Genomic DNA, 25,872 nt, shown 5'->3' with positions numbered 1-25,872 from the left:
CCTTAGCATTCTCACAGTGCAATCTGGGCTCTGCCCACCTCACTGGCCTCATCTGTACCATCACCCCCTCTCTCTTTCCCCTCTAGCTATTTGGAACTACCTGCGTCCTTTTTGCCTCAGAGCCTTTGCATTGCAGTTCTCCCCAGCTGGTTGTTCTTGTCATCTACCTTTTTGCTCAGATGTCACCTCCTTCAAGAAGTCTTCCTGGTACCCATCTCACATAACTTAACTCCAAACCCCATCACTTTCTATTCCCTGACCTGGTTTATTTATTTATTTATTTTCATAGCACTTTGTACTTATCACTGTCTGAAGTTCCTACATTTTATGTGCATTCATTAGCTTGTTTATTGACTGTGTCCTCCAATTATATGTAAGCCCTGCAGGGGCAGGGACTTCATCTCGCCTCTTCACCAGGTCTGCAGAGCTACCTGGCATACAACAGGAATTAAAAAAATATATAAGTAGGCATATTGAGAAAGAAGATGCTTTAGTTTTCTTATTAATGAAGACTTTTCCTTGTGCTGTCTTGTACCTGTTTGATCTTCACTGAGACTGGGCTTGTGGGAGGGAAGGGGCCAGAGGGAAGTGTTATAGCATGTAGTCAGAGCAGTTTGAAATAAATGCTTATAGGAGAGCTGATCTTGAGCATGCGGTGGCCAATCCACAGTAGATATTAAAAAATAAATATTAAAGCAGCAGGTAGCTGACTATGGATTAAAAACAAAACAAAAAAAAAGCAAGCACTGTGTTTGGAATGTAACAGACTTGGGTTCAAGTCTTACTTTTCCATCTGGTAACAATGTGACTCTTGTCTGTCACGAAATCATGGGATTGCCATGTGGATTCCATCAGCAAACACAATGCCTGGCACTGGGAAGTCTGCCTCTGGGCATACGGTTTCTTCCTGTCCCCTCTCTTCCTGAATTAAAAGAAGACTGAGGCAGAGTTAGGCAAAACACTGAAGGAACTTAAGGTATAATATTTAGACCAAGATAAGTATTGAGAGCAGATTTGACTTGCACATCAGAATATCACCTGAATATCCTTAAGTCCTTTTTGGGAGGGAGGTGAGTGCTGTTCTTATTAATTTGTTTTAAAGAAAATCACCAGGCAGCCCATTTGGGGGACTAAATAGGGATTCGCCCAATGAATTACGGGGTTATTGTATTGCTCTCTTGGAATTCCACGGTATCTAGGGCCCTGTAGCATAGAAGCTGCTGCTTTTTTTGTGGGTACAACTCTACATCTGCAACTGATTGAGTCTGCACATGGGCTTATACAGAAATAATTAGCCACTTGCCCCTTATTTTGAGGGTGCAAGTGGCCCCTCTTGCCAGCAATTACTGAACCACGGAGAAGAGGAAGCCTAGGGGGAGAGCCTGTGGGAACTTAAGCATAAGAGCAAGTTGCTTTTATTTTTTTTTAAGTTACAACTATCTTTTCCTTCTTAAAAAAGTACTTAAATGTATGTAAGCTGCCTTGGAACAGACCTACCAGCAACTCCTGGTATCTTTCCCTGTGTGTAACACTTCAAATATTTCCCAGTTTTCCCCTTAATTTTGTTCAAAGGGCTTATTTAAATATGTTGTGTGCTTTAAGTGCTGCATTTGGTTTCATAGTTGTTCACAGTACACATCAACTAATTTTTAGTAAAGTATCTGGCTTATGAATTCTGATCTATTTTCCTTTGGAAGGCTCCCTTGCTGCCTTGCAGCAGCCCCTTACATTTTAATATACTTCTGCAAGAAATTTTGCAGTGACCTGCAGCGTGGCACCTTTGGATACATCTGGATTTGGATCACTCACCCCAAGTGTGTCCTCCGATTAAGGACAGCATCCAGAGGTATTAGGGGACCAGAGGAGTTTGTTAACAAACCATAGGAGTTGTTGATCGCCATCCTGGAACATCGATCCGTGAGATTCCGAAATACACGTAGGGAAGCTGCCTTGGACAATAAAAGAACAAAACACATTCTGGATCTTAATAGGAAACAAAAGTACATAAACAAAAGCAGACTTCTTCTTTAAATATCCGATTTCAGAACAAGACTAGCCTCCCAGGAAAGTTTAAGGAACCCTGAATTTAATTGGGAAAAGAAGCCCAGTTTACGTTTTCTTCAGTGTCAGGCTAGCAGATGAGATTGAATTTTTGACACTTTGCAGAAGACAGACTCCATTCCATTAGCAGAATGAATCTGGGGCCTGTGTCATTATTTTACTTTGTAAATTCTGCATGTGCTGTAATCAGACCTCTCAAATGCAGATGGTTACTGCTGGAAGGAATGAACGATGTTAAACTTCGAAAGGAAGAAAATGAAAGGTTTTCTTAACTATTTCAGCTCATCTGTCCAGCCCTGGGGTTTAAATCACAGGACTACAGGCTGACTGTTCATCATCTTTTTGTGCTGCTTCTCCCCAATACATTGAAGATCCCATGAAGTTCTTTTACTAGGAACTTGAGAGGCAGAGAATACGCAGAATTTGTCTCAGTGATGCTGAAGCTCTGTCCATTAGGATTTTTCAGGTCTAGTTATTTTTATGGGTGACTGTTGTATCTTCAGCCTTTTTGTTTTATCTTTGGCCTCCAATGGGTTCTAAGTGAAGATAGGCTATGGACAGAATTGTCGTAAAGTAACTGGTGAGTTACTTTATGTTATTTTATTGAAGGAGCAATGCGAAGATAGGAGACAGGATCTTTGCATGCCGTTTGCTTTCTTATAGAAGATGTCAGTATCAATGCAAACACCACTGATGTCTGTGCTATTCTTAAGAAGGAAGGTGTAAGGGAAGAGGAACTGTTTCCCTATCCCCCCAAGCCCTTACCCTCTTCCTGGACCCATGTCCTCGGGGTTCTCCTAAATGTCAGTGAATAATGCTTCTTGAATTCTCAGACCTTTTAAAAATAAGCTCAGTTACTAGAGACTAAGGGAGAATATTGGCAATGTTTCTTGAAGAAGGTGGTTGAGGGAGAAATGGGGAGTAACTATTATTTTTCACACTCAGTTTGATGTAAAAATGTTTGAGTGCCAGTGTTTCTAAAGCTTTGGTCCACGGACTGCAAGATCAAAATGACTTCTAGCACTTGTTAAGCATGCAGATTCACAAACCTCTCCCTGGACCTACTGAATCAGCACCTCTGGTTGGAGGCCTGGGAATCTGCATTATCAGGTATTCAGCTGATCCTTGTATGCAATCAAATTGAAAGCCACACAATTTTATATAATTTTTATATTTTAATAATTGAGGTGTGTTTTTTTTTGCAGATGTATGATTCATCACAACACAGTGAGTGATAGGAATAGATGATGCCTTTAGGACCCCTGAATGTATTTAGTTGTGTAAATCACTTGGATGCTAGTGCCTCTCAGAGGTTGCTGAATTACATTCTTGAGGGCTTTATGTCCACCCACCCCTTTGTTCCAATGAAGAACATAACTCACTGTGTCGCAAAAAATTCTTGAGAAGGGATTTGACCTTAACCTCATGCAAATTCCTCATCTCCAGAGGTCCTTTCATGTTTAGTTTCCAAAATATTTGACATAAATGTTAAAGATGCTCAGAGTTACTGTGTAACATTGGTGAAGCTCAGACACAACACTGTGGCTTTAGTCAGAATGACAGGTAAGATTATACATTCCTAAAGAAATCCATCTGAAGTGAAGGGGAATTGGGGCACAGGTAGGATTCATCTTTGAGGTCCTGCTAGGGCCATTCAAAACTGGGCTCTGCAAGGTTAAGGCTGGAGTGAGTCTTGCCAAGTGTAGGTAAAACATATTGTAAAGAATCAAATGTACAAATCAAAGAAAAAAAATATTAAGAGAATGATCTTTTGACAAGTCATGCTTATGCACCTAATTGAAGAAATGTTGCTGTTCATTTGCACTTCTTCATGTTTCTATTAATAAAATGAAAATAAAAAGTGAATTTGCAAATATTGCCTTTAATTCTTGCATGTTAACAGAGCCCTCTTTTAGAGATAGCCTAATGATGGTAAAATACACTTTAATCTCTATTTCATAAAGCTTTATAACAACTAAAAAAGAATTTTAATATACTGTTGGGTTATTTTATAGATGATATTGATAGTGAAATTCATACATACGGAGCTTCATTAATGTGCATTTTTCTAATCTACCACAAAATACATTCTATAGCCACCAGAACTATTGCTTTGGTTTCTATTTCCAGCACATGTTACTATGTTTTTGAAATGGAACATTTGCTGTAGGGGACAGAACATTTAGCATGAAGGATACTAAGCAATAACAAAATAAATTGTCTGCAAATAACGATGTAGGGCGCTTTGACATAATGTTTCTATTTTTTCAGTCTAGTAGTTCATCTCCCTGTCCCTTGTCTGGGTTTGTATTTGATTTGGGGAGAGAGAGTTAGGATTTGTTTATTTAGGAAGTAGATGCAAGAGCCCCAAAATGAACCACGTCCTAATCCTGCCCCCGGTGACTCTTATAATAACATGGTGGGGGCACTTTTTGAAATGCTATCTGTTCTTAGGAGAAAAATTTCTGCAATATGAGTATTTTATCCTATTAAGTATTTCTTAAATTAAATTAAAGAGCATAGATAGAGTACTTTACATTGGAAAATAGTTTCTTGAGTACTAAAGTGCTGTCATTTTCCCCCAAATGAATACATACCTTTAATCTCAAATTTAGTTTCTTCTATTATTTCATTTTTGAACTCAAAGGCAATAAATCTCTTCTTTTTATTCCCTCGGTAGGTTTCAGATGTTTAGCTCATAAAATTATACAATCTCTTAAAAAAGTAAAAGACCATAGCCAAATTTAGAATTCAAAACAAGGACTATGCATAAAATAATTCTGTTTTTAAAAAAATATTAAAACCCCAAGAACACAGTCAAACTTGCAAAAATGCGTCAACTTGAAGTAATTTAAATAACACAATTTTATAGCTGTCTTAGAATGACCTTGAGAAAATATTTTCTAAAACGAATTCTCCCTTAAGTAATTCTTTTAGACAGGGTCTTGACGAACAAACTCTCTTGAAGTGAATTGTTTTCTTTGATGCTGCTCTTTTCCTGCAAATTCTAGAGGACAGAATATTTGGTTTTAACTTAAGATAATGAAAGTAATTTTCCTTTGAGAACTAAGTTTTCAGCTGAATTGTAAAGCCTGTCTGCAGGTGAGATTTAATTTAATCCTTTGAGTACTTAAGAAGCATTCCTGAGACAGTGGCCAAAAAAGTGACAAGATTAGCACTTTGTTTATTGACAGTGTGTGGACAAGAAAAGACTTTTATCCCTGAAGAGTTTAATGATTTTTTTGTGTGTGTGATCTTAACAGCATATCTGAATTGCTAAAATATACATTATTTAAATGGTCAAAGATTAGATGATGCACTTAAGTTTTAAAGTTAGTTGCAGTTGAATTGTAGTCTAGGAATTAAACAGCAACAAAGCAAGCATGAAAGGCAGGTAGTATCTTGTCAACTAAATTTTAAGTTTAGAATAGAATTAGTGGAAAATGATTTTGTAAGTATGAAAAGAAAAAGTATCAATGAAAATCTGCAGAAGATCAGTTATATATTTCTCAGAATCACAGTCATCTACATATGGTTTTCAGGAGATTTTACAGATTTTATAAGGTACTTTTTCCATTTGTCTTATTTCCTTTTTAATTCCTCTTTTCTTTTGACTGTCTTGTGTGTTCCAATAAGCAGACCAATTTTCTCATATTAGATACTATGGAATAAATACAGAATTTCATGAAAATGAAAGGTGTATGCATGGTTGAAACTTTATCCCAAAGCTACTTAACATATATAGCTATGACTTTTTCTTATAAAAGTATAGTGTCATCAGAAATTCGTAATCACTGTTCAATGTAGTGCAAATGTACTTCTGTTGCAAACAATGATTCCTTTGTGTATACTTTTTGTTTTAGTTGGGGGGATACAAAATATTCAAAAATAGGAATATTTTGCATACTAAATTTGATGGGTTTCAGGTTTTTATATGGAAAGCAAACAAAAATAAATTTTCTTCCTGACTATTATGACGTCCAGAAGAAATGAGTTTACATGATATTAGGAGTTTTTCCTTTTTGGAGGCTCTTGAACCTCTTAGCAACCCTGCCATACTCTCACTAAGTTTAGACATGGTTAGCAAACCATGAAGATCTTGTCTGCAGCAGTCACTTGTTAATATTTTTACATCACGAATATTTCTCGAAGCTCCCTTGCACTTTTCCTGTCATTTAATCATTGGATTTTTTTTCAGGATGTTTCGTTTTGTAACAATTTGGGGATGTTTTAAATTTGCTGCCTATTTATTTTATGTCTAAAGGAAAAATTACACAAGATTCCATACTATTTGGGAACATGCTGTCTTGGTTAGGGGTTTGGATCACATTTTAAAATCAGTTTTAAGAGAAAGGAAATCATATAAATGCTCTGGAATTCAGATAAGCACTGAGCACGGGAAGCAAGCACTTTTATTTTAGAGTGCCTTGTCCATCGGAGTCAGACTGCTGACGATAAAGGAGCATTCTAGACCTTTAAATATTGATTATGCACTTTGGGGAGCTGTTTTCGTTTTTGCTTTCCGTGTGTCCATTTGAATTTGGGCTTTGATAGAGCTTGCATAGTGTAGTATCTCTGATATTCCACAGGGTGTCATGATGTGGTTGTTTGTTCTCCGGAACACTGTCTGGCAGGAGGTAATTTGAGCCAAGGTTCATCCAGTGTTTAAAATGGCTGGTTCATTTTGTTTTCAGGCAGGGAATACTTACTGAGGATCTACTATGTGCCGCCCTCATGTAGGAAATTTAGATGTCAGTGGTATCGGGCAGGTCCTCTTCTTCATTTTGTGTTTAGTATTAATATTTTGGCCAACAGAATATTTACTAACACAGTGAGTTGGTTTGAGTTTATTTGAATTTATTTCCTGTGTAGCTTTTTTGCCATTTCGGACTGACTCTCAAATGGAAGATCGGGTTTTACAGACCACTCAATTCCCCAGCTAGACTTTGGTTCCCTTCGGGAATGGATCCCTGTGTGTGCTGGTGCAGGAAGGGGGCAGGGAATGCCTGCTCTCAAAAGCCCCTGGGGTAGTCATGGGGAGGCTGAAGAAGGAGCTGGGCCCTCTAGAGACAGTCTGAGTATAAACTCTCACTTCATCATCAATTTGCTAGGTCACCTTAAATAAGTTACTTTGCTGCTTTTCATTTTAAATCAGTAATAGGATTTTTTAAGAGTAAATGAAACAATCCATTTTTAAAAAGCATTTTGTGGCTTCCGGGTTCTGAGACAAGATGGTATAAACTCACTTTTACTTGCTCTGTCCCTCTAAATATTATACCATTAAATACCTCAAAAGAATCCAACAGATAGTCATAAAAGGATTCTAAAAGGTAAGAAAGAAGAAAGTGAATTGGCTAGGGACCTCAGGACTTGAAGAAAGTCATCATGGCAAGTTCCTTGGGTTTTCTTCCGATCCCCCATATATCCCTGGCTGGCCACTGGAGAGCCCTGTGACCCTGAACTGCCGACAAGAAAGGATGGAGGGGAAGGAAGGAAGGAAAGAAAGAACAGAGACAATGGGGAGGGGAAGGAGGAAGGAAGGAAGGAAAGGAGGGAGACAGTGAGGAAAGGAATAAGAGAGGGAGGAAGGAAGGGAATGTGTGCTTTCTCTGGCCAAAGGAATGGGAAAGAGGAAGCCTGGCTGGAACTTCGTGATGGCCCAGTCTATACACAAATGTTGCCAACAGAGCCCCACCTCAGGCCAAGCATTCTCTCATTTCACACCTGCCGGAAAAGATGGGACCAAACTGCCATGGCAGCTCCATCAGCAGAGCCAGGGCAGCTCAACCTATCTCCAGCCCCAAACCCCTGGTAGCAGAGAACCTCTCTTCCCCTAGCAGTGACGTCAGCAACTCAGGGAGGTCAGGAGGAACCCACATGCTAAACCCAAACAGGTGACTGCCTATTAAAATAGAAGATATAAATAGGGGGGAAAACCCACCTCTTAAACATACATCCAAATATTCAGGATACAGTATAAAATCACCTCTCATGTCAAGAAAATCACCCACTGTACCAAGAAACCCGTCCAAGAAGAGAAAAAAGATCACAATTTTAATGAGGAAAGGCAGTTGAAATGAATTAGATATTATAATCATTTGACAAAAATTTTAAAGCAATTGAATGAGTAATTACAAATTCCCTTGAAAAAAATAGAAAACCTCACTGAAAGAACTTAACAGTAGAGTGGAAATGACAGAAGACAGAATCAGTGAACTTGAGGACAATTCAATAGAACTTAATCTGAACAAAGAGAAAATAGACTGGAAATCAAATGAACAGAGCTCACGCACCTGTAAAACAAAAGATTTAACATTCCTATGTTCAGAATTCAGGAAGAAGCAGAGAAAGAACATGGAGTTGAAAAAGTTTTTGAAGAAGTAATGGCTGAAAACTTTCCAAATTTGGCAAAAGATACAAACCTACAGATTGAAAGAGATGAGTATATCCCAAATAGGATAGCCACTCCTCCCCCCCACCCCAAAATATGTACCAAGACACGTCACAGTTAGGCCTTGGAAAAGTAAAGGTGAGTCTTCAAGCAACCAGAGAGAAATGACTCACCACTTACAGGGGGACACCAATTCAAAGGACGGTGGATTTCTGATCTGAAACCATGGAGGCCAAAAGAAATTAGCCCAGTGTTTTTCAGGCGCAGAACAAAAGAACATGTCAGCCACAAACTCCCTATCTGGTGAAACTGCCCTTCAGAAATGAAGGGGAAATGAATTCTCCGACAAGGAAAAACGATGAATATTTTTCACTAGCAGATATGTATCTACCCTTAAAAATGGCTACAGGAAGCTCTCCAGGCAGAAAGGAAATGATAACAGATGAAAGATTGGAACTTCACAAAGGGAAGGATAGTGGAACGTGAAATAAATTGGGGTGAATAATAGACTATGTGAACTATAAATAAAATAGACTATCCCTCTTTTTGTGAGTTTCTTAAATCATATTTGATGGCTAAAGCAAAAATTATAATAACGTGTCGTGGCACTCAAAGTCTATGTTTTCTTAACTGTGCAAAAGCTTTGTAATTTGATGCAATCTCATTTGTCTGTTTTTCCTTTTGCTGCCTGTAGTTTTGGGGTTGTATAAAATAATTATTGTATGGATCAACGTCAAGAAGATTTTTCCCTGTTTTTTTCCCTTTTTTTCTAGAAGTTGCACAGTTTCAGGTTTTACATGTAAGTCTTTAATCCATTTTGAGTTGGTTTTTGTATGTATTATGAAATGAGGGTCCAATTTCATTCTCCTTTATGTGAATATCGAATTTTCCCAATATCATTCATTGAAGATACTGCCTTTCCCTCGTTGTGTGTTTGTGGCAATTTGGCAAAGATAAATTCAATATAAATGCATGGATTTATTTTGGGGATTTCTATTCTGTTCCAATGGTCTATATATCTGTTTTTATGCAAGTGTTGTTTTGTTTAGTGTAGCTTTGTTATATATTTTGAAATCAAGTAACATGATACTTCCAGATTTGTTTTTTGCTCAAGATGCATTGGTTATGCAGGGTCTTTTGTGATTCCATACAAATTTTAGTATGCTTTTTTCTGTTCTGTGAAAAATGCCATTGGAATTTTGATGGAGAATTCATTGAATCTGTAGAATGCTTTAGGTCATATGGACATTTTAACAGTATTAATTTTCCCAATCCATGAACATGGCATTGCTATCCATTGATGAGTATCTTCTTCAATTTCTTTCATCAATGTTTTATACTTTTCAGTGTATAAGTATTTTACCTCCTTCGTTAAATTTATTGCTGAATATTATGCTTATTTTTTGTAGCTATTGTAAATGGGATTGTTTTCTTGACTTCTTTTTCAGATACTTTGTTGTTAGAGATAGAAAAGCTACTGAGCGTGCATGTTGACTTTCTGTCCTGCAATATTACTGAATTTGTTTATTAGTTCTAACAGGTTTTTGCTGGAGTCTTTAAGGTTTTCTATATGTAATACCATGTCATCTGCAAACAGAGGATATTTTACTTCTTCCTTTCTGATTTAGATATATTTTACTTATTTTTTTCTTGCCTAATTGCTCTAAGTAGGACTTCAAGTGTTATATGGAAAAGTGGCAAGAGTGGGCATCCATGTCTTGTCCCTGACCTTAGAGGAAAAGCTTTCAGCTTTTCACCATTGAATATGTAGTTAGCTAGCTGTGGGCTTGTCATCTATGACCTTTGTTATGTTGAGGTACATTCATTTAACACCTAATTTGTTGAAAATTTTTATCATGAAAGTATATTGAATTTTGTCAAGTACTTTTTCTGTATTTATTGAGATGATTCTATGATTTTTATTCTTCATTCTATTAATGTGGTATATCATATTTATTGGTTTGCATATGTTAAGCATCCTTACATCCCAAGGATAAATCCCACTAGATCATGATGTATGAACCTTTTGCTGTATTGTTGAATTTTTTTTTTTTGCTAGTATTTTGTTGAAGATTTTTGCTTCTATGTTTATAGTGGATATTGGCCTGTAGTTTTTTTTCTTGTACTGTTCTTTTCTGGTTTTGGTATCAGGGTAATGCTGGCCTTGTAAATGAGATTGGAAGTGTTCTGTCTTAGTCTGTTTGCACTGTTATAACAGCATACCTGAAACTGGGTAATTTGTGAAGAATAGAAATTTATTTCTCAAAGTTCTGAAAGCTAGGAAGCCCAAGAACCAAGGTGCTGGCATCTGGTAAGGGCTCTTCTCTGCTTCCTAGATGGCACCTTGAATACTGTGTCCTCCAAAGAGGAGGAATTCTGTGTCCTTAGACAGCAGAAGGCAAAAGGGCAAAAAGGATAGAACTCCCCGTTAAGCCCTTTTGTAATGGCATTAATATATTCACAAGGGTGCAGCCCTCATGATCTAAACACCTCCCAACACTGTTGCATTGGGGATTAAATATCCAAAATAGGAATTTTGATGAATACACTCAGGCCATAGCATATTCCCTCCTTTTCAGTTTTTCGGAAGAGTTTGAGAAGGATTGGCATTAATTCTTTAAATGTTTGGTCGAATTCACCTTTGAAACAATCAGGTTCTGGGCTTTTCTTTGCTGCAAAATTTTTGACTACTGCTTCAATCAACTTATTAGTAGGCTGTTTAGATTTTCTGTTTCTTCATGTTTCAATCTCAGTAGTTTTTATATTTCTAGGAATTGATCAATTTCTTTAGGTTATCCAATTTGTTGGCATATAATTTCTCATAGTAATAATCTTTCTATTTCTATGGTATCCGTTGTAATGTCTCATCTTTCATTTATAAGTTTATTTTCATCTTCTCTAATCTTAGTCTAGCTAAAGGTTTATCAATTTTATATATCTTTTCAAAAAAACAACTCATAATTTTATTCATCTTTCTATTGTTTTTCTAGTTCCCATTTCATTTGTTTCTCCTTCACTCTTATATTATTTCCTTCCTTCTGCTAACTTTTGGCTTAGTTTGTTCCTCTCTTTCTAGTTACTTGAGGTATAATGTTCAGTTTTTTCTTTGACATCTTTTTTTTTTACTTAATGTAGGTGTTTATCACTATAAACTTTTCTCTTAAAACTGCTTTTGCTGCATCCCATAAGTTCTAATATGTTGTGTTTCCATTTTTATTTGTCTTAGGGTTTTAAAAAATCTCCCTTTTGATTTATTTCTTGATCCATTGGTTGTTCAGGAGTGTGTTATTTAATTTCCACATATTTGTTAATTTTCTGATTTTCCTCCTATTACTGATTTTCAGTTTCATACTTTTGTGGTTGAAAAAGATAGTTGACATGATTTCAATCTTTTAAAATTTGTGAAGACTTATCTTGTGGCCCAACGTATAATCTATAGTGGAGAATGTTCCACGTGTACTTGTAAAGAGTGTGTGTTCTGCTGTGTTTGGGTGGAATATTCTGTGTTGTCTGTTAGGTCCATTTGGTCTGTAGTGTTATTCAAGTCTGATGTTTATTTATTGATTTTCTGCCTGGATGATCTATCCATTGTTGGAAGTGGAGTGCTGAAGTCCCCTTCTATTTTTGTATTGCTCTCTATTTCTCCCTTCGTTTTTGTTTATATTTGCTTAATATATTTAGGTGTTGTGATATTAGGTGCATATATATATTTACAATTGTTAAGCCCTCTTGATGAATTGACCCCTTTTATTATTTATATAATGACATTTTTGTCTCTTACGACAGCTTTTAACTTAAAAAAATCTATTTTGTTTGATATAAGTATAGCCACCCCCACTCTTCTTTTGGTTACTGTTTGCATGGAATATCTTTTACCATCCCTTCACTTTCTGCATATGTTTGTCCTTTAAGCTATAGTGAGTTTTTTGTAGTGAGCATATAGTTGAATCTTGTTTTTTTTTTCTTTTTAAATAATCAATTTAGACATTCTGTCTTTTGATTGGATAATTCAATCCACTTACATTTAAATTAAATTAATTAATTACAGGTAAGGACTTACTACTGCCATTTTGTTAATTCTTTTTTGCTTTGTAGATTCTTTGTTCCTTTTTTTCTTTCCTGATAACTTCCTTTGTGATTTGATGATTTTTCTTTGTAATGGTATGCTTTAATTCCTTTTTCCTTTGTATGTGAACTATGGCTCGCTCTTTGTGGTTACCATAAAGTTTATATGAAATATCTTGTAGTTATAATACTCTGTTTTAAGCTGATATGAACCTAACTTTGACCATATGCAAAAATTCTACACTTTAACTTCTCCTGACACATTTTATATTAGTGATGTCACAATTACATCTTTTGTGTGTTGTGTATCAATTAACAAATTATTATAGCTATAGTTATTTTTAATTCTTTTGTCTTTTAACTTTTATACTAGAGTGAAAAGTGATTTCTATTCTGCCATACAGTATTAGAGCATCCTGAATGTGACTATATTCTTACTTTCACAGTGAATTTTACACTTTTATGTATTTTCATGTTGTTGGTTAGCATCCTTTCATATCTACTTGAAGAATTCCCTTTAGCATTTCTTTTAAGGCAAGTCTAGTGGTGATAAAATCCTACAGCTTTTGTTTGTCTGGGTTCGTTTTTATCTCACTTTCATTTTAAAGCAGCAGTCCCCAGCCTTTTTGGTACCAGGGGCCATTTTCATGAAAGACAGTTTTTCCATGGACTGGGCAGGCCAGGAATAGTTTTAGAATGATTCAAATAGATTACATTTATGTGCACTTTATTTCTATTTTTATTACATTGTAATATATAATGAAATAATTATACAGTTCACCATAGGTTAGGGACCCCTGTTCTAAAGGACAGATTTGCCAAGTATAGTATTCTTGGTTGACAGTTTTCTTTTCTTTCAGCATTTTGAATATAATATAATCATCCCACTCTCTCCTGGCCTGCAAAGTTTCTTTCCTTCTTTCTTTCTTTCTTCCTTATAAATGAAGTCTCACTATGTTGCCTGGGCCAGAATTGAACTCCTGGGCTCAAATGATCCGACTACCTCAGCCTCCTGAGTAGCTGAAAATATAGGTGCTTGGTACTCTGCCTGGCCTGGCCTGCAAGGTTTCTGTTGAGAAATCCACTGATAGTCCTAAGAAAGTTATCTTATATATGATGAGTTACTTTTTTCTTGCTACTGTCAAAATTCTCTCCTTTTCTTTGACTTTTGAGAATTTGATCCTGTGTCTCAGTGAAGCTCTCTTTGTATTTAATCTATTAGGGGTTCCCTGTCTAGATTTGGGAAATTTCTCTCATTATTTCTTGAATAGTCTTCTGTCCCTTTCTCTTTGTCTACTTCTTATATGACTCCCATAAGGTGTATATTGGTTTGCTTGATGGTGTCCCATAAGTCCTATAGGCTTTTCTTTTTTTTTTTCCTTTTTATTACTTTACTGGGTAATTGCAAATGACCTACCTTTGAGTTTGCTGATTCTTTCTTTTGCTTGATTAAATCTACTGTTGAAGCTTGTCTTAGTCTTCATTTGTGTTGTTATAAAGGAATACCTAAGGCTGGATCATTTATGAAGAAAACAGGTTTATTTGACTTATGATTTTGCAGAATATACAAGAAGCATGGTGTCAGCATCTGCTTCTGATAAAGGCTTCAGGCTGCTTTCACTCATGGTGGAAGGTGAAGTGGAGCCATTGTGTACAGAAATCACATGACAAGAGAGGAAGCAAGAGGGAAATGAGGGAGGTGCCAGAGTCTTTTAAACAACCAGTTCTTGTGAGAGGTAATAGAGCTAGAACTCTTTTGTTACCACCAGGATGGCACCAAGCCATTCATGAGGGATGTGCCCTCATGACCCAAACACCTCCCATCAGGTCCCACCTCCAACACTGGGGATCAGATTTCAACATGAGATCTGAAGGGTCCAAAGAAACCAAACTATAACAAGGCTCTTTATGGATTTTTCAGTTCAGTCATTGTGTTCTTTAGCTCCAGAATATTTGTTTGTCTCTTTTTTATGGTTTCCATGTATTTGTTGAACTTTTAGTTTTGTTCATATATTGTTTTTGTAATTTTGTTTAGTTGTCTATTTGTGTTTTCTTGTAGTTTACTGAGCTTTTTAAAGATGATTATTTTGAATTCTCTGTCATGCAATTTTCAGATCTCCATTTCTTTAGGGTTGGTTACTATTGCTTTATTTTGTTCCTTGGGTGGTATCAAGTTTCCCTGATTATTCATGTTCCTTGTGGATTTGCAGTTTTTGTCTGCATATTTGAAAAAGTAGGTACTTTCTCTTGTCTTTACGACTGGAGTGACTAGGGAAAGACCTTCACCTGGAAGCCTGTCCAGAGACTTTGAGGGGTTCATGGCATGGGGTTTGTGGGCAGGCTTGCTTTTGGAGTCCTCAGGCTGGCTAGCCTTGTACCTGGGTGCATGAGGACCTTCCATATGACCGAGCAATTGAACTCTGGTAGCATTTATCCCAGGGAGATGAAAACTTATATCCACAGAAAAAAAACCTATACATAAACTTCATAGTAATTTACTAGTAATAGCCCAAAGTGAAAACAACACATATGTTCTTCAGCAGGTGAATAGTTACACAAGCTGGTATATCCATACTGTGGAGTACTACTTAGCAATAAAAGGGAACACATTATTGATAAACTTAACTTGGATGGATCTCCACAGCAATTATACTGAATGAGAAAAGCTATATGGCTACATTTATGTAATATTTGTGAAATGAAAAAATTATGGAAATAGATAAAGTTTAATGAGTGCCAGGGGTTAGGGATGAGGGCAGAGGCAGGAGGGAAGTGTGTACAGTTATAAAAGAGCAACACAAGGGGTCTTTGTGGTGATGGAATTTTCTGTGTCTTGACTTTGATGGTGGTCACATGAATCTACACATGTAGTATAATTGCATAGAACTAAATACATGTACACATACTTATGAGTGCATATAAAACTGGTGATATATGACTAAGGTCCTCAGATTGTATCAATGTCAATTCCCTGGTTGTAATATCGTACTATAGTTATACTAGATGTTACAATTAGAAAAAACTAGGTAAAGAGTATAAGGAATCTCTTTGTATTATTTCTTATAGCTGCATGCAAATCTCAATTATCTCAAAATGTCAAAAAACTAACTAAATAAATAAATAAAGCCAGTCTCTGGCCTGTAGGAATCACTTAATAGAATTAGGCATTATTATTATTACCATCATCACCATGACATTGCTATACTAGCTGGAAGTTTTGAGGCTGCTTTTTGGCTGGGGACAGATACATATAGCTTTGTCTAAACAGTTACCTCATTAAAGCAGGGACCCTGAACCTTCATTCTAGACCTTAATGCCGAGAACCAGTGTTGCTCAAGGATTGAGATAGGTTTATGAAATAGAGTGAGGAGGACTGCTGCATGTAGTACTTACTAACTTTTTTATAAGCTGAAAGCCATGTAAAAATGGCTGCATCAGAAATACCATGTTAAAATGTCACACATCCCACTAGAATTACTTCCTCTGTTTTGGATAAGTTCCTCTTGCACAATCCTCTATTTAGGGGATCTAAAAGACCAACATGTTTTTATTCCAGATGAAAAATATGAGTTTAATAAGCAAAATTCTAGGATGGCCCCATGATATGTGACCCCTGGCGTTATGTCTAAGTTTAGGTTACATTTTATGCAAAAAGGAATTTGCAGATGTAATCAAGGTCACTGCTCAGTTGACTTTGAGTTAATCAAAAGGGAGATGATCTGGGAGGGCCTGACTTAGTCATAAGAGCACTGTAAATCTGGGTCTAGAGGTCAGGCACAGGGTAGACAGAGGGACCCAAGGCAGGAGGGGGATTTGACATGCAAGGAATGCTTGGTTGCTGGTTTTGAAGAGGGAGAGGGGCCGCGTGGCAATGGCCTTTGTACAGCCTCCAGAAGCTGAGAGCAACCCCCCTGGCAACCAGCAGGGAACTGAATAATGCCAACAACCTGAATGAGCTGAAAGAGGACTCCAAATTACAAATGAGAACTCAGCCCAGTTGACCCCTTGATATTAGCTTTGTGAGACCCTCAGCAGAAAAACCAATAAGGCCCTCCCAGACTTCTGATCTATAGACTGTGAGATAATTATTTATGCTGTTTGAAGCTGTTAAATTTGTGGCAATTTGTTATGCAGTTATGTAGTTATATAATACCATGGGTTGATTTAAATCTTTGTGTTAAATCAATGGTTTAGTAGACCCTGTACCAGCAACCAGCTTTGCCTTTTCCGCTCGGAGGGCATCCTGAGGTATCTCTGAAGGAGTGTGAGAGATTAGCAGACCTATAATTTTATGCTTCCCAAGCAACGTTTTTCTTTTTTTAAAAATTTCCAATCTGTCCTGAAACAATATGTGATTCAACTGTGTGCATAATCTGTACAGTTCTGGCCACATGTGACACATGAGTTCAGCAACACCCAAACTTGTCTATATGCTGCTCTTGGTGACAAGGCCATGGATCATGTTCTTGAATATTGGGGTGATATGCAAACACTGTCAATTTCTGTGGTTATCACAGACTGTTAATATGGACCATATTTGGAGAAGGCCTAGCCTTGTAAGTCTGTAGGAACTTGAGAGAGAGAGAGTTCAGAGTAATTTTTCCAGGGTGGTGCAGTTTGCTGCTTCAGGAGCTGACACCAGAGTTCTCCCTAAGGTGATGGGGATATGGGTCATTTTTTTGGCCACCCAGACTCTGAACTTTCTTCTGCTTTTATAAAGGGTATCTCACTTTTGATGGTGAAAATGCCAGCACTTGGTTTCTCAGCCTCCCTTGCAGTTGGGCTGTGTGCCTTTCTTAGGCTCTGCTCATTAGATGTGCCTACCCAGAGTCATTGGGATGTTGGGCATATAAGGGACACTCTCTGCTGCAGTGACTGCAAGGTCAAGGCCATGGGGCAGCACAGTTGTAGGGCTAGTGGTGGTGTCTAATGATCCGTTGCAACTGGGTCTATACTGTCAGCCTCATTGTCTAGTATTTAGCAGCTGGGGCAACAGCATCTGCACTAGACCAGTTGCATCAAAATTTTGAGCACCATTCCGGGCTATTTTCCCTGGCCTTTGTTCTCCAGCCTGTCTAGCAGTTTTTTGAATTTCCCTGATTTTTGCTTAAATCAGATTGAGTTGTTCCTGTTGCTTTAGCTAATAACTTTAATGGATACCCTAGGTGTGGATAACACAGACTCCAGAGATAAGAAAAGAAACTTATGGAGAAAAGAAACTTTATTAGTAACTGAATTTCAGAATCTTATAATGAAAATAACCAGAAAGATACCTTTGGGGGATAGTATTTGAAATTATAAATATCCCTAAGCATGTTAGGTCCTCTGTTTTAGACTATATGTAGACCTTGTCCATCACTTTTAAGTTCTTCTTTGTAGAATCCTAGAACTGACGGGACTCAGCCATCATCAACTGGGGTATTTTCCTTTTTCACAAGACACTTCTACATCAGGGTTCCTTCCTTCCTTCTTTCATTCATTCAATAAGTTAATATGTGGTATTGCCAGCACAGTTGGGTACTGCAGCGAGTATGGTAGAGCTCTTGTCTTAATTGAGCTCATCATTGTGGAAATAGATAAGTAAAAAGGCAAATTTAATAGTGTGTGAAAAATGCAGATTAGGAGACTCAACCTGGCTTGGCAAGGGTGGTGGTGGTGGTGGCTTCAGAGAAGAAATCCTGGAGGAGGCAAGGAATGTACTGATATTAAAGTGTTGAGTAGGACTTGAACAGGTGAAAAGTTGGAGTGGGAAGAGTATTCCAAGCAGAGGAAATGGATAGGCAAAGATGGGGAAGGCATAAAGAGAGCCTGGTCCTAGGAGCTAGCAGGAGTGGTTTGGCAGGGTTGGGGCTTGGCTGGGAGACGGTAAAGGACCACATGGACCATCCCTTGGAGGGCCTTATGCATGATATTAGCAAGTTTTGGCTTTATTTGGGAGGCAGTGGGGAGCCATTAAAGGATTCTAAGGGAGGAAGTTGTATAATTAGATCTGCGTCTTAGGAAGGTAACTCTGGCCGCAACATGGAGACCAAATTGGAGGAAGAGCAAATATGGAGTCAAGGGGGCTGTGGCTGTTTAAGTCAATGACCGCCTTTGTGCTGGGGACTGCACTTGTGTGAAAACACACAACAGAGCTCCCTCTGGGCATTGGCCTTCCTCAGGCTTGGCAAGCCCAGAGTTAAGGGCCCCATTAGCTTTTGGGTAGAGCTTCAGAAGCAGCTTAAAGCTATCAGGATTAGGGCTGTCAGGTTACCTCTAGGGCCTGCGCTCCTCCCACTCTCACCCCCTCTCCAGGATGCTGCCCTGGAAGGCACAATGTTGCTTCCACAGGGCAGGCTCCTTCTGAATCTGCCCAGCCATGACTAAAAGGCAGGTCAAAGGCAAGGGCTGGGTTTCTCTCCAGCCCCGTGTGCAGGCCACCTCTTGCTTTATTGTCACAGTGACCAGTGAGTTGTTTGTGTTGCTAAAGTGGATTCCATTTTTGCAACATGTGAAATTTCTCAAAAACCCCTCACTTTCCACCCCTAAACCTCCCCATCCTAATACTTGTTTTCAATTTGCTTATTTTCTGATTCCTACTATTTGAACCTTGTACAACCTCACCCTTTGAAGAAAAAGGTTCCAAACATTTTTCTTGTAAATATCATAACAATTTGTGAACATGGGAAAGCGGTGCAATATTTTTTAAAAAGACACTGAATTTTACATTCTCCACAGTCTCCTAAATTTAAATTTTAAGAATTTGATCCTCTTTGGCATAACAAAGGAACATTTTCTCCTGCAAAGGAGTCCTTTTAAAAAGCAAAAACTTATTGTTTAAAATTCATTTAAAGAACCATTATGATATTTTGTAATAGGTGTTATAATATCTTTTTATTCTATTTATTATGTTCAATGAAAACAAGTTGCTAGATGCAGAAAAGCAAGAAGAAAAGTAACATCATTAGTCCTCCCGTTGCCACATAAAACTTTTTAGTGAGTTCTTTTTGTGTATGTTTTTGTTCTTTTAAGAATTTTTTCCTTTTACAAAATTAATGTTGTATTATTTTATATTCTGCCTTTTTCTTAAGATTCTGCTATTTCCATTTAGTTAGTAAATGGTATGAAAACATGATTTTAAACACATGCATAATAGGCCATGGTTTAAATATGTAATTGCTGGTAACTTGGACGATTTAGTTTTAAGTAGGCATTTGTGTTGTTTATTAAATTATTTATCATTTACTCACATATACATTATTTATTATTTTTATATACAAATATAAACTAAAAATGGCCCATAGTCATACCAGCTAGATAATCCTGGTTGACATTAAAGCAATAATAAAGCCTACATGGTTAGAAAATTAAAGCAAAAATCTACACAAATGTACAAAAATGAAAAGTAGAAGTTCCCCTCTTCCTTCTCCCAAAATCTTTTCCCCTAAAGGTTAAAATTTCTTATGATTTTTTCCCAGATATATTTATCTATTTAGTGATTTATTTTTCATTTATGCAAGAGACTATATTCCCCATAATGTTCTACACCTATTTTTCTCACTTAAGAATCATTCTTGATGATCCTTGTGTAGCATTTCTTAAAGTGGTACATCCCTAGCTCAATAAATGTGTCTCCAATTCCATTGTGTTAGTCAGTCTTGCCTGTGGTATCACTGGCTCTTCTGCTGGGTTCTTAGGTGTCAAATAATTAGATATGCCACCTCGATGTCTAAAGGTTTCCGCATCCTACGTTTCTCTATCTCTCAGCCCCTACCTGCATGCCGGTAGAACCCCTGACCTTCAACCTTCTCAAGTCTTCCTGGTTATTAGGGGAGGTCCCAGGGAGTTTCACTCAGCCAGTTTTCTTTGGCCTCTATTTCCAGTACTCAAAGTCTCTTGAAATCAGTGCCTACCTCTGCCCCCGGGCTGATACCCTGAGAGGAAGTCCCCTTACCCCTGCCCAGGACACTGCCTCCCAGGGTGGGCAGGTCGGCCTAGTTAGTTAGCTCAGTGCCACCATGGATTTTGACATGTGTGCACAAATGTATGCCTGTGTGTACTCAGAGTAATACTGTACACTCTCTCTGGAAGAGTCAGTCCTCTCAGCTGCTGGCTTCCATATAACTACTATCATTCTGACACAAAACCATCCACATTCTTGCTTGCACATATTTTTGCTTATGGGGGTGTGTAACCACATGAACACTTGTCTGGAATGGAAGAAGCCTTTGCTTTGACTGGAGGTGATCACACCTTTTGAGTCACTGTGTTTTCCATGGGGGGACAGTGAATCCTCACAGTGGCAGCTGGATGGGAACACATTGCATTTTGATGAAGGAAATGGTTTGACCTTTAACCTGAGTTTCTAGCATGTCTGTCTCAAGGCAGAAGAAGGAAAAATAAAAAAGAAGAAAGGAGGGAGGAAGGAAAAAAATCCATCTGTTAGTCCACATTCATTGTAACCATTGGAAAAAGTAGCCGAGACCATGTCCTCTAGATCGAGGGTCAGCAGAATCATTGTCTTTGCATTCAGAACTATTTTTGATGGTGCTAGATCTGCTGCCATTTCTGTTGTTATTGTCACTGTCTCCTCCTCTTCATTACTACTGCTATGACTATCATTATTTGTATTGCCATTCCAGATTCATGCTAAAGAAATTAAGTAATCAAAAAAATTGTTTGAGTCATACATTGTGAAACATGCATTTGGAATGATTCCCTGAGAGAGCTGGGTGTAGAATACAAATATTTTGAATGGACTTATCTCAGAGTTGTACTGCTTTTTTTCCTTGTCAGTTTAAAACCCTTAATATGAATAAATTGTTTATGTAGTGGGGCTTTTTTTAATCCTTAGATAAGAAATATATGGTTTGAAAGCAGAGAATAAAAACATGAATGATAATGTCTGCAAAGCCCAGGAGAAGGTCCTTGCTGCTGTTCCTGGGCAGGCGTTATAATTGACTATTTGGTGTGTTTATTTCAGGCTGCAGATAGTGGATGAAAGTGGCTGGTTGGTTGCCAGCGCATGACTTAGTTGCCAAATGGAGTGTTTAGTACTTGTTATATTTGACTTATATCGCAAGTTCTTCCCATTAACAGTCGGCTGGTGATAACCTACTTGGCTTTTCATGTGGTTACTTTGAAACAGCCACTTGACAACATTGGGCATATCACAAAGTTTAATACTGAGTAAAGGAGTGAGTGAATGACTACATGGTTTCTGCCGTGTACTGATATGGTGTTTGGTACAGAAAGGGACCCAATAAGTGTTTAATCAATGTGTTAATATTAATCCTGTGTAACATTTCTCTGGTTCACCGTACCAAGCTTAGGTCTATGGACTTGAGACTTAAAAGGCTGGTAAAAGGATAGAAATACGTAGAAATAATAGTGCTGACCTGTGTCAGAAGGGCTTGCATTTGTACAGAGGGAGATACTCTGCTCATCCATATCACCATTTAAATACAAAGTTAAACAGAAGAATGAGGGTCTCATCAAAATGGCCTTGAGTCTAACACTATGTCAAAGTGTAATCTTGTAAAGCTGACAGTTTCCATAATCTCAAGTCTTTTTTTTTTAAAAAAAAAAAAACAAAAAACAAAAAAAAACAACAGATCTATTTCAGGAATTTGGGCCCTGGATGTGTAATGAAGTATGCATTTCAAATGGTGATCTTTATTTTTAGATTGAAAACTTGCAAGAACAACTTAGGGATAAAGACAAGCAACTGACCAATCTGAAAGACAGAGTGAAGTCCTTGCAGACGGATTCCAGCAATACAGATACTGCGCTGGCGACATTAGAGGAGGCTCTATCAGAGAAGGTGAGCTTGAACTCAACAACGGTGGGCACCAAGACTTAGGGGAACAAGGTTGGGAGGGGTTGATCCAAATGCATTTAAATGTGCCTTCTTTTCTCCCTTTGCTGTACTACCTATAGTCCCGGCTGAGCCTCATACTCCCATACTACCCCTGGCACACGCAAATTGATCACATCACCCTGACCCTCCTTGAAAACTTTCACAGCTTGTCATTGCTCTTGGGATGATACAAACTGAAGTTGTCCACCTGGCCCATAGGTTCCATTTCTCTGTCCGATCTGGCTTTCATCTGACCAACTCCCTCTCTGCCCGCCTGCCCACTTGCTCCTCTCTCTCCCTCTCTCCCTCCCTCTCTACTTCATTTCCAGCCTCCTCCATCCCCTATCCCTCTGCCCCTATTCTCTGTGCTCTAGCTATGCTGGCCTTCTAGATTTTCAAGCACACCATGTTCCCTTCTGCCCCAGATTTGCACATGCTGTTACCCAGCTGAGAATGTTCTTTACTCTGCAGATTTAATTTTTCCTCTTCTGAGAGGTCAGCTTGGTAGGAAGTTGTAGTGTGTGTCAAGAATGTGGACTTGGGAGCCAGACTGCCCGGGTTCAAATCCTAGGTCCGACACTTACTACTTTGGACAAATTACTTAACCTCTCAGTTCCTTAGTTTTTTCATTTGCAAAAGGGGATAATAATAATACCTACCTCAGTGGATTATGTTGAAGAGAAAATGCATTAAAATATGGAATGTGTTTACAAGGTGTAATAAGTTATCACTATTTATTATTATTGTTTTCTGAATCATTTCTTTAGGACACCTTCTGGGTATCCCCATTATGCTCTCATGAACACCATGGATTTTCCAGTGCTCTTGTCACAGTGTTAACTGTTCATTCATCTGTTTTTATGTGGTTAATTAGTCTTCTCTGCAGGCCTCCACACCCAAGCAACATACCCTATGTGTGTTAGTAGCTTGGCATTCCCAGTGTCTAGCATAACACCTACATAGCATGTGCTCAGTGGATATTGACTGAGTGAGCCCCCACCACATGACAGCCACTGTTGTGGGCCTTGGGCCGCAGCAGAGAAGAGAATGGGTGAAAATCCTGGCTTTCACGGAATTTAGATTCTAATGGGAGTGAGCAGGAGACAGATAATAAATGAACAGAATACATAGGATTTCAGAAGGTAATATTTCTGTAAAGGAAAAGAAAGCAGAGAGGGGTACAGAGAATACTGGGGTGGAGTGGCCAGGCATGGGCTCACTAGGAAGGTGACATTTGGGGAAAGACCTGAAGAAGGTGAGGGTGAGCCATGAGCCCTCCTGGAGGGGGAATGCACTAGGCAGAGGGCGCAAGTGCGAGGGGGTGGGAAGAGTAGGGGCAGTAGGTCTCCTTGTGAGAAAAGACTTTTAAAAATTGGCTTTTACTCTGAAGGGGAAGGTATGCCATCCTGAGGGTTTCCTTCTGACTTACATTTAAAAGGATTACTTTGAATAAAAGAATGAATGAATTAGTGAATTCCATTAGGCAAAGACGTCATTCTGATGTTTACTGACTTTTAAAATGATTCTAGTCCATTTCATTCTGGTTGAATTCATTCATTCATTCTCTGGGCACCTCTTGTAGCTATCACACTCGAGTTGAGTTTGCAACACTTCCTAAGTGTCAAAGAGCCAGTACCCAAGAGCAGTGGGGGTAGAGTCCTTTAGGAATTCTGAGGAGGGACAGCCTATTTGTTGGTTGGCCATGTAATGTGTCGGTGCCATTTTTAAGCCTATGTTACTAACACAATTTTTCAAATTCAGCTCGAAACAAAAGAAATCTTATAAAAATAGGGGAGTAGGTCTGTTACATTCCTTTTCTTCATCCTTCTCATCATTTTTGATTCTGTAGCACTTTGTAAGACTTGCCTGCAAATGCGAGGGCTGTTATGGGGTTTTCCTCTTGGATGCCATACTGTAGTAGCAGCATCAGCTCCTTTATTCCCTACTGTTACCGTCTATAAACTCTGGGTTAGTGAGATCAAATGGAAGGAGATCTAGGGGCCAGTCTCACTAACTAGCTGGGTGCCCTTGGCAAAAAATTCTCCCTCTACCAGGTCCTCTTTTTTTTTTTTTTTTTTTTTACTAATATCTTAATTTTTTTTTTTTTATTTCAGCATATTATGGGGGTACAAAAGTTTGGGTTACGTATATTGCCCTTGCCCCCCTCCCCCCCTGAATCAGAGCTTCAAGCATGTCCATCCCCTAGACGATGTGCATTGCACTCATTATGTATGTGTACACCCATCCCTTCCCCCCCCACATCTGCCCAACACCTGATTAATGTTATTCCTAAATGTGCTCTTAGGTGATGATCGGGAATTAGATTAAATGTCCTACTGTTTCCTTAAGCCAGTGTATCCTAAAGAAGGCTAGTCTGTTGCTACTTTAGAATTTCTAGGAGGTGCCTGTTGAAAATCTACATTGTTAGACCCCATCTGTGGCCACTGAATCAGAACCTTGGGTAGGGCCTTGGAACTGCACCTTAGCAAGCTCCCCAGGTGATGGTGATGTATACTCTGGTCTGGGCACCAGTGCTCTACAATAAAAATATAGAAGCTATGGAAAAGAGCTAGAATTCTGTGGCCAGAAAGTCTTCCTGGTCCTATTAAAATTGTTAGATTTAAAATTTAATATTAAATTCTAAGAATTATAAGATTTTATTTGAAGACTTATAAGAATTTTTAATAAGATAACTGGTTAGGGAAAGATACTCTTCTCTTTTCAACTTTTAGGAATTTGTTTCCAGAGCTCTCTGTAGTAATTTTGTTTGTAAAATTGGAATGGGGGATGTTGGTTCAAACGCTTTTAATGATTATGTGTCCCTTTTGCATTTTTGGGTGATGTGCTGTCAGCCCATTTCTACCCCTTGATTTCTTTCTTAAAACTCACAGAAGTAAACACATACCATATAATTTTCCATGTCATGAATTCTTGGCAGGATTTTATCATTTTTTTTCTGGGCCCTATTAAGATTTGATTTACTCTAGCTTAAATCCTAAAGCAATTCCCAAATCTGAAACAAACTCCCTTTATTTAAATGCTTCCTTTGAGGCTGAGGGGGTATTGGGGGAGGAAAGCTGAGGTCTGTGGGAGGGTGGCCGCCACAGACTGTCTTCACTGCTTGTTGGTTGCATCACCGGGGCGAGCCTCTTCTCCTCTCGGGGCCTCATCTTCAAAGTGCACATTTGAATTAGCTGACCTCTTAAGTTTCATTCTCTTCTGTATCTACCTTGGCAGTGAATTACTCAGTTTGCTGATCTGCAGTCTCAGGCACATGACATCTGAAACTGGACCATAGATGAGAAGTTGAGAACCTAGATGACTAGAAGGGCCATGAACAGAAATGAGGGAGGTGCATTTGGTGGAGTGCAGCAGGGGTGACTGGTGACTGTGGCAAGCTGGAGAGCCCCGACCTATCTCATAACATTCAGGTTCAGATTTTTAAAAATTTATGATGCTCAAGTCAAACAAAAGAGCTCTGTGCACCAGCTTTGGCCTATGAGTTATTCCTTCTCAA

At 38.3% G+C, this 25,872-nt stretch overlaps 1 protein-coding gene across 2 annotated transcripts in view; it reads left to right on the top strand.

The window, feature by feature from the left end:
- ERC2 (ELKS/RAB6-interacting/CAST family member 2) overlaps positions 1-25,872 on the top strand; it is an 887,395-nt gene that overhangs the window by 398,149 nt on the left and 463,374 nt on the right. For both annotated transcript variants that reach the window (XR_011233902.1, XM_069473718.1), the window contains exon 8: positions 22,182-22,319. Coding sequence is in view for 1 of the 2 variants with exons in the window: in XM_069473718.1 (XP_069329819.1) it covers positions 22,182-22,319 (138 nt within the window). In the remaining variant the exon portion in view is untranslated. The remainder of the gene's footprint in view (positions 1-22,181; positions 22,320-25,872) is intronic.

The sequence above is a fragment of the Eulemur rufifrons genome, chromosome 7 (genome assembly GCF_041146395.1).
Source record: "Eulemur rufifrons isolate Redbay chromosome 7, OSU_ERuf_1, whole genome shotgun sequence".
In the NCBI taxonomy this organism is placed as follows: Eukaryota; Metazoa; Chordata; class Mammalia; order Primates; family Lemuridae; genus Eulemur; species Eulemur rufifrons.
This window is presented reverse-complemented; position numbering and strand designations above follow the sequence as displayed.